The sequence below is a fragment of the Aegilops tauschii genome, chromosome 2 (genome assembly GCF_002575655.3).
Source record: "Aegilops tauschii subsp. strangulata cultivar AL8/78 chromosome 2, Aet v6.0, whole genome shotgun sequence".
NCBI classification, from domain to species: domain Eukaryota; kingdom Viridiplantae; phylum Streptophyta; class Magnoliopsida; order Poales; family Poaceae; genus Aegilops; species Aegilops tauschii.
Genome location: NC_053036.3, coordinates 645,665,176 through 645,682,207, shown reverse-complemented (window position 1 = coordinate 645,682,207; position 17,032 = coordinate 645,665,176). Strand labels below are relative to the sequence as shown.

The following is a 17,032-nucleotide window of genomic DNA, read 5'->3' as shown; positions in this document are numbered from 1 at the left end:
CTCGGCGACATCACCTTCAACCCCCGCGGGGAGAACCCGCTGCAGCCACCAGAGCCGCTGCCGGCGAAGGCGGTGGTGAGGAGCGGGCAGGTCATCTTCAGGCTCATTGGCCGTGACCCGGGAGATCGGCGACGCGCATCTCAAGCCATGGGTGGTGGTGGAGCCGGAGACGACCACAGTGGACGTGGGCGCCGACTTCGATCAGCTCATCCTCACCTCCGACGGGCTCTGGGACAAGGTGGGCAACCAGAAGGCCATCGACGCTGCACCATTTTCCTTGTGCCTGGCCTCGTTGACGTGTGTGTTCTACTGTCATCTTCCTGTTAGGTATAGTTGTTAACTCCTAATTAGTATGCATGTATGCAACCAAACGCCGGGTGAATATTGCATCTCGATGACAAGACCTCTCATGCACGCGACCAAATAACACGCAAATGTTGCATTTTACCCTGTATTTCCTCAAACAGGCCCTGCTGATGCTGTATCATTTTTTCGATGCAACCACCCAAAAATCAATGCAGGTAACCAAACACCCCCATAGCTCCCGCGATATACGGCAGTTGCGCCTACTTGACACTAACTATTACAAACTGGAGGGGAAATTCACAGTGTGCATACTGATGGACCGGCCCCATCCAATTGTGTGTAGTGAGCCGATGCGCAAAACATTTTCTTTATTGTGAATATTTTTTAAAACTATGAACAATTTTATATAAAAGGCGGCCAATTTTAATGTGTTTTTAAATTTCTTAAAGAACAAACATTTTAGAAAATTGTGACATTTTTTAAACTCTCAAACATTTTTTGAAAACCGGAACATTTTTTCAAAATGTGAACAAATATCTTAATTTAGAACAATTTTGTAAATCCGAACAACTTATTTGATTTTTAACATTTTATGAAATTTAGAAGAAAATTTTAAATTCTGGACATTTTTGAAAACATAAACAGGTTTAGAAATTTTATTCATTTTCTGGAATAGCAATGAATTTTAGAAACTTAAATAATTTCTAAAAGTCTGATGTTTTTTGAAAAAACAAGAACATATTTTTGGATACCTTCGAACATTTATTGAAATTTATCTTTTTTTTTAATGAAACAGAAAATTTAAAAACTTAAAAAATAGAAAAACGGGTAATATTCACGATGGAACCTTGTTCCCAAAACGGGGAGCGCTTAGCTGCTAAAATTGGCCCGCTCATATCTTGACGCTCATTCAGTTTCTATACGCTGCTTATTGCGGCAACTAGTCGTGCCTTCGTACAGGGCGCAACTCACCCTGGGCCGGCTCATTTGCGGTAGTTTCCCTTCTCGCGAGATAAACAACCGCAAAAACAGTTTGCGCTAGGGATCAAACCCAGCACCTCCTGTAGATGTACACGCCGCACTAGCCACCACGACTAGCTCGTGCAAATGAACGAATAGCAATGCAAAACTGAAAGAAACAAACACCAGTGACGAAACTTAAAACCAGTTCACGGAATTTCCAAAAAACTTTTGTTCCTTCTACTGGTTTTTTCGAGTTTTCTTCACTGTCTTTTTCTGTTCTTTAATTTTCTTTGTTTCTTCTATTCTTTTTAAGTTAAATTATTGTTCAGAATTTTCAAAAAAATCTTATTGTCAAAATATATTCACATTTTTAAATAATGTTCATATTGCCAAAATTTAGTTCAGAATTTCAAAAAGTGTTCCCTTTTCACATTTTTTGTTACAATTCAAAAGATGTTCAAAATTCCAAATTTTGTTCACATTTTCAAAATTTTGTTCTCAATTTACAAAAATGTTTGGACTTTCAAAGTTTGTTCATCTCTTCAAAAAATGTTTTTGGAGTTTTGTTCATGTTCTAAAAATGTTCGAAATTTACAATTTTGTTCACATTTTAAAAAAATTGTTCGCATTGTTAAACATGTTCGGAATTTCCAATGTAAATCAGGTCGAAAAATGTTTGGAGTTGAAAAATTTTGTTCACATTTTCAAAAAAATGTTCTGACTTTTCAATTTTGTTTGTGTTTTGAAAAAAGTTAACAATTTTAGTTTTTGTTAATTTTTGTTAAAAATGTTCTTAATTTATAAATTTGTTCGTTTTTCAAAAAAATTGGAGTTTCAAATTTCGTGCTTTTCCGAAATTATTTCAGAATTTCATTTTTCTGTTCTCAATTTTCGAAATTTGATCAATTTTTTTCATAGATTGTTTCGTATTTTCAAAATATTACTTGCATTTTCAAAAGAAATTGGATTTCAATAATTTATATGTGTTTCTTAATTTCTTTGAGTAATGTTGAGTTACGCTGCTTCCCTTTGGTTCTTTACAGTTAGCGCTACACATATCACTCAACAAGTGATTCAGTATGACTGCCAGGGTTGTTCCATCCTTAATTTCAGCTCGTCGGATCGAATCCTGGGTCTCCCACATTTTCTTCGTATTTTTTGCGCGCAACCATACTTCGTATTTTTTGCGCCCAACCATACGCAGGTCCAACCTGCCGGCCTAATCGGTGCGGTCTGTGCGAACGGGCGTATGCGGCAAATAGGAGCTCCCCGTTGACACTTTTGCTGCATAATGCGGCAAATAGTAAATCACCGTTAAAGCTGGCCTGGTGGAGAAGGCCCACAAGAAGCAGGCCTGTAACTCGACTGCAAAGCTGCCACCCATCACCACCATGGATCATGAGTTGCCCCTCTATTGCTTGAGCGCCATCCAGCACCCAGCCCATGGATGACACTAACGACCAGGATGAGTCATGTTGAGCACTGCGTCTGCTCGTCTCCTTTCTCCAATACGGTGATCCTATTCAATTCAATCATGCACAGTTCAACATGATGACTTCTATGAGTTTTCCACCATTGATCCATGCGTTCCACAGAGCACAGTCCACCTATCAATTTTCATTTATGCCAATAGCTTGTTGCTAATTCCGTTATTTTCACTTTATGTATACATGTTTCAAGATAGTCACGTCTTTTCGGACTACAAAATTGGATCTGGTTGCCAAAAGCATGAGAAAAAAAACAAGAAATAAGAATTTAACTCAATCTCATAAAGGAGACACATATGGGTTTATTATAAATAATTACACGCGTCCTCCCATTATAATGCTGACAATGATCCTAGAGATGGATAGACAGAGACCAAAAATAATGTTTATGTTGAGGAAGTACTTATTGATAACACAAACATCGACATTGATAATAATGATGATAACATCAGGACAACTAGTATTGATGTTAATTGGATACTTCGCCTATTGCGGATGTTGGTGGTTTCTTTCATGTTGATGAATTTGATCCAAGAATTTGGGGTTTAATTGATTCTAAATAAATTGACATTTTTTAGCACAAAAGGGCACTAAAAGTGACTTCTAAAATTTGAAAGGTCCAATGGATAGATATTCTAGAAGCGCTTTGGAACTATTCTATATCAGGATTCTGTCAAATGGGAAGCATTTCAATAGGGAATGGCTTGTCTATTCTAACGACCTCAACAAAATCTTTTGATTTGCTTGTAAAGGCAAGTTGACAAATGAGGGGCAGGATGATTGGATACATCTTGGCAGTATAATTAAAGAGCATGAGACAAGTGCATATTATGTTTTGAATATGATCACTTGGTATGAGCTGCGTACCAGATTGCGGAAGTATCAAACTATTTATAAAGATGCTCAGCGACAACTTGAAAATGCGAAGGAGCGCGGGAGAGAAGTTGTTCTTAGAATTGGTGCATTGTTAAATTTCTTGCAAAGCATAATCTAGACTTAATTTCGTGCTATTAACAGCAAAAGGTATGAAGATAGCCATGCATATCTCTTGGGTTTGGTAGAGATGTTTTTTGCAATTTGTCACAATTATTTAAGAGCATGTTCGTCGTATTATTACAATTAACATACGAAGAAACTCCTACTCAATATCTTTATTATAAGAATCAGAATGACTTGATACACTTGCTTGCTTCTGCCATTAAGTCCAAGATTATTAAGAAAATAAAGAGTGCAAAGTATTTCTTGGTCATACTTGTTTGTACCATGCAAGCCACCAAGAAAAGATGTATTTAATAATAAGGTATGTGGATTCGTCTTCAAATGCTCGTTGGCACTCTATATGATTGCACATCCGAACTGGTTGCATTACAACCATCTTTATTAACAGAGTGAGCATATTGTCATTGTCTTGGACCATGCAGGTAAGGTGGTAAAGCTGATAAGATATTGACCAACACCAATGCTAAAAGATGTGAACGCAGTCCTTGTATCCGAAATTGATGGAAGTTCTAGTTTTGTGCTAACTGAAACTTCTGTATGTTTGACCAAATCTATAAGTTTTGTTGGCTAATATGCAACATCAACGAAAGTATATTTAATAATGGATCTGATGGAGCTAATTTGATATCATAGATGTTTATATATTTACAACGAGTAGGTGCTAGGTTAAAAAACTTAGCGGTGATGCGAAGCTAATATCTTAACTTTTTATATCCATTTATATAACTTAATTAGACTTTTTCCCTGCCAATGGGAAGAGTAATGCTACACACACGGGCACTTTACAGAAGGTTTACGGGCTAATTAAGGATTAATATCTGTGATTTCGTTAAGTAGGAAGGGCCCCACCACTTAAAATTGGGGGGTGGGGGGGGGGGGGGGGGGCAATTAAACTTGGCCACGTTCCTCAGCCCGTGAAGTCCGTCGAAACCTCTCCGTGGATCTACTATTATCACAATGGGAACTACTCCCTCCGTTCGTAAATATAAGTCTTTGAAGAGATTTCACTATGAATCACATACGAAGCAAAATGAGTGAATCTACACTCTAAAATGCATCTATATACATCTGTATATGGTCCATAGTGGAATCTCTACAAAGACTTACATTTAGAAACGGAGGGAGTAGATAGAAAGAAAGAAAGGGAAGTGTTGTACGTACCAACCAACTACGTGCAAGCATCATGTATTTTGATTAGCTCAGCTGGCAAAGATTTTTGGCTCGCGTTGACAGTGACACACAACCTAAAGATTCTGTAGAGAGAGGTGGAGCTTAATTAGCTCCAACAGAGTACTGAGAGGTATAGCATGATGGGAATGGTGGACGCCGAGGCTCCCTTCCTTACGGAGCACACAGAAGATGGGCCACCGCTCGCCGGCGTCTCCGACTTCCGTGGCCGCCTCGTCTACCACAGCACCTCCGGCGGGTGGCGCTCCGCCCTCTTCGTCGTCGGTACGTACGCACGCATGAACCCTCCTAGCTAGCTAAGCTTTTCACTGGCGACAACTGATCAATCTGCTATCAATATGGCCGGCCGGCCGGCGGCATGCATGCAGTGATGGAGGTCGCCAGCGCTTTCTCCTACTATGGCGTGTCGGCGAACCTGATCACGTACCTGACGGGGCCGCTGGGCCACTCTAACGCTGCCGCAGCTGCCGGCGTGAATGTCTGGTCGGGAACGGCCACGCTGATGCCGCTGCTGGGCGCCTTCGTCGCCGACTCATGGCTGGGGCGCTGCCGGTCCATCATCCTTGCCTGCATCCTCTACGTCATGGTAATTTTTCCTTCATTTAATTCTTTTGATACATTTCAACGTACGGCACCATCAGTAGGCGATGGCAACGACCTTGACATCTGAAACTTGATTGCGCGGATGAGACTTGCCTGAATCGTAGTATGCAATAATGCAACTCCCCCCAAAAAAAAGCTCATGTGCCATCAACTAACGGTAGGTTGAACAACAAATATATGGATTTTTTCTGATACGGATCATGTATGCATTTGTTATATTATGACGTGATGCGGAGTACTTGCGATATACTCCCTACAAAGTTAGTACAAACTTGAGTCACTTATTTTGGGACGGAGGGAGTATATAAGAAAAATAGTGGTATGAACTATCTTTAAGTAATAATCAAGTAACAATGGCAGGCGCAGTTTTTATTTTTGTCGGGGAACGGTTACTAGTTCCTACAAATCAAAAAGAATAATAATACTCACTTCGTCCAGGTTTAATAAGCCCCCTTGTGTTTAGTGTCAAACTTTGACCATGAAGTTAACCAAAAATATAGTATAAACTATATGTCACAAAAATTATATTTAGTGAATCCTTTTTGTAGCATATAAAACATATGGTGTAATTTATATAGATGGTCAAAGTTTGGCCGAAAATGTTGGAAGGAGGATCCGTAGGTTGGGCAATATCCGATTTTGCTTGAGCTATGAGACTAGGGCGGTGGTGTGGATAGAGTAGGAGTAGATATCCAGGTAGGCGTCAGAAGGGGTTGGCTTAGGAGCCAAGTATCTATCTGGAAGAAGGAGGCAAGACCATTATTGGCAAGAACAAAGGAGATTTGCTGAAGGGTGGGCATGTGGTTGTTTATGGTTATCCAAAGAAAGGGGGTGGAGTGTTTATCATCAACTGCATGGGAATAGCGGCGATGGTAGCATTGCACCCATCGGAGGTTGGGGCATTTGCAACAGTTTGAAAGTGATCATCCTGAACAATCAGTTATTCTTGTGAAGCACGTTGTTGATGCCTAGATTGCCAATTTTTGTTGTGTGGGCGATGGGCTAAAAAGTGGAGGGGAACGTTGATGGGGAAACTTGTAAACCTAGGTATGTCTGTGGAAAGGAAGAGGCCGTGAAATAAAAATAGTGGCAATGTCAATCGCGGTGTAGGGGTTATTGTGAATGGGGACGGAGGTGGTTTTGTGGAACATTAATGTCATGTCTGGACCAATGGCTTTGGCAAAGTCATCGAGGATGGTCTTAAGCTGGTTGTCAGCCTCTATGGAATTGTGGGCTAGAATCAGTGTGTCTTCAACATACTGGAGGGCGGTAGGGGTAAGTTAGGGTTGATTAGGTGATGTAGAAGGTCATCTGAGTGGTCTTTGAATATTCGATGTTGTACTAAGTCTGCAACGACGATGGAGATGCAAGGGGAGAGCGGATCACCTTGACTTAGTCCATTTTAGCAATTGATCCAATTTTAGTGACACCATTTAGGAGGACCACCGTTTTACTAGAAGAGAGTATACGTAGTGTGTGAATCCAAGACAACAAGGCTGGTAGGAAACCCGTACGGGTAGGAATGAGAAGAAGAGAGTCCCACACGATGGAGTCAAAAGCTTTACGGGAATAGATTTTGAAGGTCATAGTGGGTGCCTTTCTTGAGTGATAGCAGCTAAGAAGATATGGGCATATATAAAATTCTCTGCGGTAGACGTTACATTGATGAATCCAGTCCCATCATTGTGAACAAGGAGGAGGGGTACGGGATTTAGTCTTTCAATTAGAAGCTTGACAATGGCTTTGCGACGGGAAAATTTGGAAAAAAGATAGGTCAAAAGTCATTGGCGGGCCTACCATTGTTTTTTTCGATAAAGGGCGCTTTTATTATCTCAAAATGTAGCATCAAGAGGATACAAAGCATTATGAGTAACACTCGGCCTCTGCATAACTAAGATGCACACAACCAATCACCTAAAGTCTGATAAAAAGAAAAAGAAAAACAACAAATGGGCGACAGTAGAGTCATATAGACCGACACTATGCCTATGTCGAAAGGGGTGGTGGACCGATCCGGAGATTATGCTGCCACCCATGTTGGGTAAAAACCTCTGTAGCCACCTGCTCCAACCGCGTACACACCGCCTTGAACAGCGGTTGGTACTCCACTCGTTGTAGCGTAGACCACGTATGAAGCGAGTGCGTACAACGGAAAATAACCTGCAAAGGAGAAGCCTTTTTTTTTTGAAAACCAAATCATTCCTACATAGCCAAAGCGACCATAGTAAGGCATACGCTCTCACCCTTATTAGCGTTTTCAACCTATTTGAAATACCATCCAGCCAATGACCAAAAATATTGGTGACACTTGTTGGCGGATACAAATTTGACGCTATTTGGATGACTGACCACGTAGAACGTGCAAACTTGCATTGGAAAAAGAGGTTTTTGATTGTCTCTTCATGAGTGCAAAAACAACACTTCTTACTCCTTGGCCAGTTGCGGCGTGCGGGGTTGTCTTTGGTTAGAACAAATCCCCTACGAAGATACCACATGAAGATTTTAACTTTTAGTGGAATCTTTGACTTCCAGATTTTCTTATTATTATTCACTGGTACCTCAGAATGCGTGAGCGCACGGTACATAGAGTCTACCGTGAAAGACCCCGATGCAGTAAGGTTCCAGCGAAACACATCCCGACCTGGTGTCAAATTAATCAAATCCAGACCGGATAAAAGATTATGCCATGACGTAAAACGGGGGCCAATCAAATCCCGACTAAATGAAATATTGGGCGGGAATGAACTGAGCACCCGCGCAATAGTTTTATTCTTATTGCGAGCGATGTTGTACAAGGCTGGATATTGTTCTCGGAGACTGGCATTGTCTAGCCAGATGTCTTCCCAGAAACGAATCTCTGACCCGTCCTTTATCGCGAAAGACCCAAAGCGAAAGAGATGTTTCTTTGCTGCCATTAGGCCCTACCATTGTTGCCCTTGGGAGAAGAATCATATGCTCTCTTGAAATATTCTACATGGGTAGTCTGGTTGTGGAAGTCCCAAAACAAGGGGAGAACTACATGTTCTATGGAGTGCCAATACTTTCTGTAGAAACTTAGTCGAAAACCATCTAGTACATGCACTAGTAGAAAAACGACCTTACGTGAGACACATTAGTCCCGGTTTGATTTTGGCCCGGTACTAATGGTACCATTAGTCCCGGTTCGAACGGCTATGCATTGGTCCCGGTTCGTGTTGAATCTTTAGTACCGGTTCGTGCCACGAACCGGTACTAAAGGGGTGGTGGCAGGCCAGCGTCAGGCCGGGGCCCCACGAGGCCCTTTAGTCCCGGTTTGTGACACAAACCGGACTAAAGGTCTAACCTATACTCCCGGTTTGTGTCATAAACCGGGACTAAATGGGTCTAACCTTAAGTCCCGGTTGGAGACACAAACCGGGACTAAAGGGCAATTTTCAAACTCTACCCCCCCCCCCTTATTGCCTTTTCAGTTTAAAAAAAAAAGAAAATGATAAAAACTTCAAAAATTAAAATCCTTCTAGATGTAGTTATGTTACTACATCTAGTAGTTAGGGAAATTTAAAAATATAAATTTCGACATGTTTTGCAAAAAAGTGTTATAAAAAACTAAAACGACTATATCTTTTGCATACAATGTCGAAAAAAAGTATAATATATCAAAACGTTTTGCAAATTTTTAGAATCCTCAAATTCTAAAAGGAAAAAAAGTTATGCTCAAGTTTCAGTTTTTTTGAATTTTGGTTAAATTTGGTCAAACTGTGGTCAAATACTTATTCAAGAAATATTAGTGTTACTAAATAATTATTCAAGAATATTAGTGCTACTAAATAATTATTTTAGTTTTTTTTGAATTTTGGTCAAATCTAGTCAAACTACTTATTCAAGAAATATTACTGTTACTAAATAATTATTGTATTTTAGAATAATAGTTTCAAACTCAAACAATGAAACATGTGACTTCATACTCAAGCTAAACTCCTGAGGGTTAATAGGATTAACAACTTACTATTGTCACGAAAACAACGAGTGCTGACTTGGAAACTAGGGGGAATAGAACTCGGAAGTTAATTAACCGTGCTCAGGCTGGAGTGGTGAGAGGATGTCTGACCGGCCGGGAAGTTAGACGATTTGGAATGAGTGGTGTACACTTGAGCAGTTATGAGGGGTGATTAGAGACTAAGTCGTCAAATAATTCAGAAATTTGAAATTAAAAATATCATTTTTTTCCAAAAAAAAAAAATCTTTAGTCCCGGCTGGTGTTACCAACCGGTACTAAAGGTCCCACATACCACGGCGCGGGCTTGTGCCATGTGGTGGGCCTTAGGCTCCGGTTCGTGTTGAACCGGGTCTAAGGGAGGGGGGGGGGTACCTTTAGTCCCCACCCTTTAGTGCCGGTTCCAGAACCGGCACTAAAGTCCTTACGAACCGGGACTAAAAGTCGTTTTTCTACTAGTGATGGCTAGCGTAAATTTTCATATGCAAAAAGGCATCATCACTTCCTTTTTGGAGAAAGGTGCACCGAGTGAGGAAAGTTGTGGAATGGAGGTTGTCATGGAGGGGAAACACCAAGAGGTGGTTTTGGGTGTACAAATGAAGTCATGATATTAGTATTTTTTTTTATAGTCATGATATTAGTATGTTAGGACATTTACCTTTTGGTCATGTGAAAAGAATTTGAGGCCATTAAATTTCAAAATTGTAGATAATATATTTATAATTCAAAACAATCATTGTTTAATCAAGAAGTACTCCCTACTTTCATGTTTGCAAATCCAAAGGGCCATCAAGGTTGATTAGCCAATATTAGGATGTAATAGTTAATTATGCATGAAAAACGGCCACTCCGTGTAGTAGTTATTAGTTGGATAGCATGTCCAGTAGATTAATCCATTGCAATTTCAAGCGTTGCTTGCCATTTTACATTAATTATATATAGAGAGGGAGGGATTAATGAGATAAGTAGTTATCTCCCTTGGCCTTGCCAAATTGATTCTGGGACCTAGCAAACCTGAATATACGGAGCACAATTTCTAAGATTTTATAGTGGATAAAGGGTTAGAATTAAAGCTTAAATGAATTTGCTAAATATCTATAATTAAATTACCCTAGATATATTCTAAGTGAGACTTTGAAATTGAAAGAAGTAGAAAATTAGTATATGTAAAATATTTCAGAGATTTTGTGAAATATAAGGGACTACTCTATCCATCCATTCCAACGAAATTGAAATTTGACTACTAAAAACAATATAGAAAACAAGTAATGTCTATTGTAAGTTAGGTTATGTGTTTTCAAATGTTTTGAAAAATAATAATGTAGAGTTAAAATGGGTCTGATGTGATTGTATGGACTTAAGAAAACCACCATATTATTTTCTAATATGTGTGACATGCCATCCATATTTGTGTCTGAGTTAGTCCTTCGACGAGCCTGGCATCTTGGTACGTCTCTCTCAGGCATGAAAATCATGGAATAAATAAACACAAGTATTAGACAAGTTCACTTAAATCTGGTCATTGTCTCACACTTGGGAACAACGGGGGTTATCAAGGATGAGAAAGTGTATGACCCTTTAAGAAGCCGATCAGTAAGGTGTTTTTTTTGCCTCGGTAGTAATCTGGTTTTGAACACGTCTTCAAGATATACACGTAGAAAATGTTTCTTGTAGTTTAGATTTATTCTTTATGGGTTGACCATTAAGCAAACACTGACAACTAAAAATTGTACATGTGCAGGGGTATGCCATGATCACTCTATCATCGGTGCTCTCGACACATCATCCATCATTACCCGACGACACCTCTTCCCATCCCATGTCGCTGCAGGTGGCCTTCTTCTACGCCTCCCTCTATCTCATTGCCATCGCGCAGGGTGCAGACAATCCATGTGCACTGGCCTTTGCTGCTGACCAGTTCGATCCCGACCACCCTAGGGAGTGCGCCGCCCGCAGCTCTTTGTTCAATTGGTGGTACTTCTCCTTGGCTATAGGTATCACCATTTCTGTTGGTGTAGTCAGCTACATCCAGGAGAACCTTGGTTGGGGAATTGGATTTGGCATGCTCTGTGCCCTCATGCTATGTGCCTTCGTTGTCTTCCTCCTCGGCACCCCTACATATCGCCTCTATGAGGCCACTCCCGGCACGGATAGCCCCTTCGTGCTCCTTGCTCGTAGCCTCGCTGTGCTAGTCCAACATGACAATGCCACTTCAAGCTCAATGCTTGGTACAAAAATAGAATGCCAGCTAGAAGCCAAGGACGTTGCAACCAAGAAGGAGGACGCACGTGCTGTGCTGCGGTTGTTGTCGATTTGGGTGGCGTGCCTGGCTTATGGTGTGGCATTTGCACAAGTCATGACGCTCTTTAACAAGCAGGGCCGCACCCTGGACCGCCGCATCTTTGGAGGCCTGGAGCTGCCACCGGCGGCGCTGCAAACGTTGGGGCCTGCATCAATCCTATTGTTTGTCCCCATATATGACCGTGTGCTGGTGCCGGCGCTGCGGCGCACCACGGGCACCTTATCGGGGCTAACGCTGCTACAACGTGTGGGCACGGGCATGGCGCTGACCCTGGCCTCGATGTCTGTGGCAGCATTGGTGGAAAGACGACGCCTTGAGACGGCACGGGAGCACGGCCTGGTGGACGACCCGGAGGCAACGGTGCCGATGTGCTGGGCATGGCTGGTGCCACAATACGTTTTGATTGGGGTCGCAGGTGTGTTTGCGGAAGTGGGGATGCAGGAGTTCTTCTATGATCAGATGCCCAGTGAGCTACGCAGCTTGGGCATGGCACTCTACTATAGCGTGATCGGCATGGGCAACTTCATCAGCGGCACTCTTGTCTCCCTAATCGACCGCATCACCAGCAGCGGTGGTGGCGACAGCTGGTTCGCGGACAACCTTAACCGTGCTCACCTCGACTACTTCTACTGGTTGCTCGCCGGCTTCAGCGCCGCCCAACTTGCGCTCTACCTCCGCTTCGCAAGTACCTATGTCTACAGCCACAAGAGGCTCCGCTGAAGTAAGGGCCTACCGGCCGGTGGATGTGCACTAGTACAATGTTTTTTTTAGTTGAGTACCATGTTGTTACGTACTGAAATTTCTGACAATGGATGTATATACAGTATTTTTTATCTATCTTTGTATAAAAATAAAAGTAATTGAGGAGCTCACCAGAACAAAGAGAAATATGCTATAAAATCACTTAAAAACTAGAAACATCTAACCGTTAATTTGATACATAATAAAATTACAGCCGCCAACCGCCTTCGACATTAAACTTGATGAAAACTACCTACGTACATGTGCCATTATGCAGAAAATAACCTTTGCGGATATCCTCTAAGCCTAGTTAGTCAAATCACCTATATTTTTCTTCGTAAAAAAAACATCCACAAAAAACTCAAGAAAAAAACCCTCAGGTATATGTACGCCACATGTTGGCTGTCGCCATCAATTGCATCTGCGCTTTGCGGCCTCCTCTCACCGCCTCACTGCCGTATCGCCCGGTGGTGCCCCTGCCCTCCTCCCTAAGCTTCACCGGTCTGTTGCGCCATCATAGGCTGCTCGCGATCGCCCAGCATGACCAAATAACACCTTACCCATCCATCACAACAGCATGGGGAAGCAATCTGCACGGGTGATGTCATGCCACTGGTCTCGGAAGACGAGGTACGGAATGTGTTCATTGCAAAATTTGAGCAAACCATTGTGCAATCCATTTGCTTTTTTCCTTTCCTACATCAAACTGTGAATTTCATGGCTACCGTGTTGATGCATAATGTTAAATATTGGTTTAGCTTTCTGTATTATCTATATATTGATTACTTTTGCTTAGGCATTTGTTTGTAGATTGTCGTAGCAAAACTGCCATGGTGTAATTGTTTCTTGCTTTTTATAATTTCTTGTTCATTTTTGAAATACATGCAAACTTTTTCCAAATACTCGTTGAACATTTTTCGTGTACAGGTTGAACATTTCCAGATACACGTTGACCATTTTTCAGATATACGTTGAACATTCCTCTGAAATAGACGCTGAACGTCTTATGAAATGCACAGTGAACTTTTTCTAATTCAAGGTGGACATTTTCAACCCATATTTAACATTTTTCATAAATGCCATGAACATTGTTTTTAGAGCATGCAAGCATTTGTTAAGTGTTAAAACTTATTAAATGTCACTAACATTTTTTGAATCGTACGAAATATTTACCTGAACCTTTTTTTTCACATTGTATAATTTATTTTTAGGATGTCACGACCAAATTTTGGAGACGCGTAATTTTTTTTATAAATTATCAAAAGTTTTTAACACTTTAATATTTTTAAAATGTGCGACGTTTTATTTAAGATGTCACAAACATTTTTTCCTTAATATTCGAACATTGTTTTAAAACCGCGAGGATAAAATTTTATCACTCCCCGAACAATATATAATACATGGTGAACCTTATTTTAAAACTAATCAGAGTTATTTTTCCCAAATATATAGATTGAGAGAGAGAGAGAGAGAGAGAGAGAGAGAGAGAGAGAGAAGTTTCCGAATTTTAATATATGTAAGAAAACAAAAATGAAAAACAAACGGCCTTGCACCGACAAAAGAAAACAAAAAAGATAAAAAAAATCCTATAGTTGGCTGGCCCAGTAGAGGTTGCCCTTGAACCGAGCGGTTTGTCTGTCTAGCACAAGATGTAGACGCACCCCTCGAACTAAGCTGATCCGAAGGAGAACTCCTAATCGGCGCCTTCTGAAGCGGTTAGGGTTTATGGCGCCCATGCGCGTGCAGATATGGGCCAGCCCAGCGAAACGATGTGATCTATCGCCCACTATGCAATGGTTTCCTTTCTGTCACCGGCTGACCAGTCGACGGAAAAAGGCGCAAAAAATAAAAAATAAATCAACAAAAATAAAAATATGTGAATTAAAAGCTCAACTCATTTGAAAAAGTTTCACTAATTCGAAAAAGTACACGAATTTGTAAAAAGTTCATGAATTTTCAAGAAAAAACACGAATTTGAATAAAGTTGTTCAATTTTTTTGAAAGAAATCATGAATTTGAAAAACGTTCATCAATTTTGAAAAAAATAAAATTTGAAAAAAGGTTAACGGGATTACGAAAGAAATTATCGGATTTGTGTAAGAGAACTTTTTTAACATATATTAAAAATACAGCGTGTATTTGAAAATTATTCCCTATATATTTAGAAAAATGTTTATTTTACAGAAAATAAAAAACAAAAAAGTAAAAAAAAATAGACTAAAGAAAAACAGGACCAAAACGAAACCCAAAAGGAATTATGAAAATTGAAAAGCCATTTAAATAGGAATGAAAATATTATTTTATTCAAGAAAAACTTTGAATTCAAAACATTTTGACGAAAAAATCTGGAATTTCTGAAATATTTTAAAAACCGGATTCTTAGGCCCCTAAAAATAAACCTTGCTCCTCCGACCATTTCTCCCTCTTGTCGAGCACCACCTCATCGTCAATGGCCGGGACTTTTCATGAGCATCGCTGCACACCACTGGAGTTCGAGGTGCCATTTGATGCGCAACCATGATCTGTGACGAAGAGCTGCGTGGAACTTCAGCTAGCGAGAGTCACCGGTACCAAACTCACGGTGGAGAAGCTAATGGTTCGAATGTTATGTGTGTGATGGTGAGTGACTAAAGATTTACTAATTTGTGTTGTTATTTTTGCATGCATGCCATGGATGTATATCTTTCTTGTTGCGTACAAATGGATGGTATAATATAAGATGCAATGGTTCTACATGTCTTTTGCATATATAGTTTCGCTAGTAGAAAACAGGGCATAGGTCACAGGGCAGTTTTCACATTAGCCCCGGTTCAGTCACGAACCGGGACCCATGGGGGCATTCGTCCCGGTTCGTGAGCCCAGGGAGCCGGCCGGGGCCTCGTGGGCATTGGTCCCGGTTCGTATGGAACCATTTGTCCCGGTTCGAGCCACGAACCGGGACTAATGGTCCTCGCTCCTGGCCCACAACCATTTGTCCCGGTTCTTGGCATGAACCGGGACAGAAGGCCCGGATTTAGTACCGGTTCATGCCACGAACCGGGACCAATGAGGTGCCTATATATACCCCTCGCCCGCGAGCAGAGCACTCCAGTGCTATGTTTTTCTCTGGCCGGCGAGGGGAGGGCTTTGTGGTGCTCTAGCTCACCTCCTATGCACATGAGGTGTTCGATGAAATGCCCGAGCCACACTAGTTAAGCTTTGTCCTCTCGAAGCTCGACCTCAAAGCTTCATTTTCCTCGAGATTTGTCTAGGTTTAGCGGCCCGTCACGTCCCATTCCCGTCTTCACCGCCGTCGACTGCCCGCGCCGATCTCGTCGCCGGCAACACCGTGGTGAGCCTCTTGTTCTTATCTTCTTTTTGAAAGAAAAAAATTCTTACTTTAGATAGATACTTGTCTAATTTTCTTACTATTTTATTCCTTCTTATTACATAGTGTGATGGTTTTGGTATCCGCCCCCGTCGGCCCTCGTCCTGTCTATGATTCGGATGTGGTATATATTATCTTTTTATAACTATTTGATTCATTTATTGTTTATGACAAATATACCGACCAGCGTGACATAGATTTTATTTATCTAGGAGGTGGTTGAACCAGAAATTCTAACCGACCCTATTGTCGAGAGGTTAAAGTTAGTTGAAGAAGAAAACAATTACTTGAAGGAAAAAATAAAAAAAATTGAGGAGAAGAAGATGATATTAGAGTTGCATGTTGCGGATGTCGTCGATGATCACAAGATCAAGATGGATGCAATGCGCTTGAAGATTAGAAAGATTAGAAAATATGCCATTCATACCGAGGCTTGGTATCATTATGCGGTTGGATCAATTGTTACCTTGGTTGCGATTATGATCGCATTTGTTTTCGCATTGAAATGTTTTACATAGTTTCAATGTATGGTTTAATTAATTAGATGCTCTGGAGAGCTATATATATGTTGTTAGATGAGAACTATGTATGTACTTTGGTTCTAATGTGATGATGAACTTCTATTAATTTGGTCACTTAATTATCTATTCATGATGTTCTGTAATGGTTTTTGACACACTTAATTATATATAATGCACGCAGATGAACCGGCAATGGATGTACGGTGACAGACACACCTCCGAGTACATTAAGGGCGTGCATGATTTTCTCGAAGTGGCTGAGGCAAACAAGCAGAATGGTTTTATGTGTTGTCCATGCCCTACATGTGGGAATACGAAGTCTTACTCTGACCGGAAAATCCTTCATGCCCACCTGCTTTACAAGGGTTTCATGCCACACTATAATGTTTGGACGAGGCACGGAGAAATGGGGGTTATGATGGAAGACGGCGAAGAAGAAGAGGACGATGACAACTATGTGCCCCCTGAATACGGTGATGCTGCAACGGGGGAAGCTGCTGAAGATCAAGAGGAACCAGACAATGTGCCCAATGATGCTGCAAGGGGGGAAGCTGCTGAAGATGAAGAGGAACCAGTGCCCGA

The 17,032-nt window shown here is 41.1% G+C and overlaps 1 protein-coding gene across 1 annotated transcript; it reads left to right on the top strand.

Moving 5' to 3' along the window:
* Positions 1 to 4,887: 4,887 nt before the first annotated feature.
* Positions 4,888 to 12,690, top strand: LOC109753312 (protein NRT1/ PTR FAMILY 5.10). The gene is made up of 3 exons (XM_020312246.4): positions 4,888 to 5,207; positions 5,312 to 5,529; positions 11,261 to 12,690. Exons 1-3 carry the CDS (start codon positions 5,063 to 5,065, stop codon positions 12,539 to 12,541), a joined length of 1,644 nt encoding a protein of 547 aa, XP_020167835.1. The 5' UTR covers positions 4,888 to 5,062; the 3' UTR covers positions 12,542 to 12,690.
* Positions 12,691 to 17,032: the final 4,342 nt, after the last annotated feature.

Coding starts and splice junctions, on each gene's coding strand:
- LOC109753312 (XM_020312246.4), top strand. CDS start 5,063: ATGATGGGAATGGTGGACGCCGAGGCTCCCTTCCTTACGGAGCACACA. Junction 5,208..5,311: donor CTCCGCCCTCTTCGTCGTCG/GTACGTACGCAC, acceptor GCATGCATGCAG/TGATGGAGGTCGCCAGCGCT. Junction 5,530..11,260: donor CCTGCATCCTCTACGTCATG/GTAATTTTTCCT, acceptor GTACATGTGCAG/GGGTATGCCATGATCACTCT.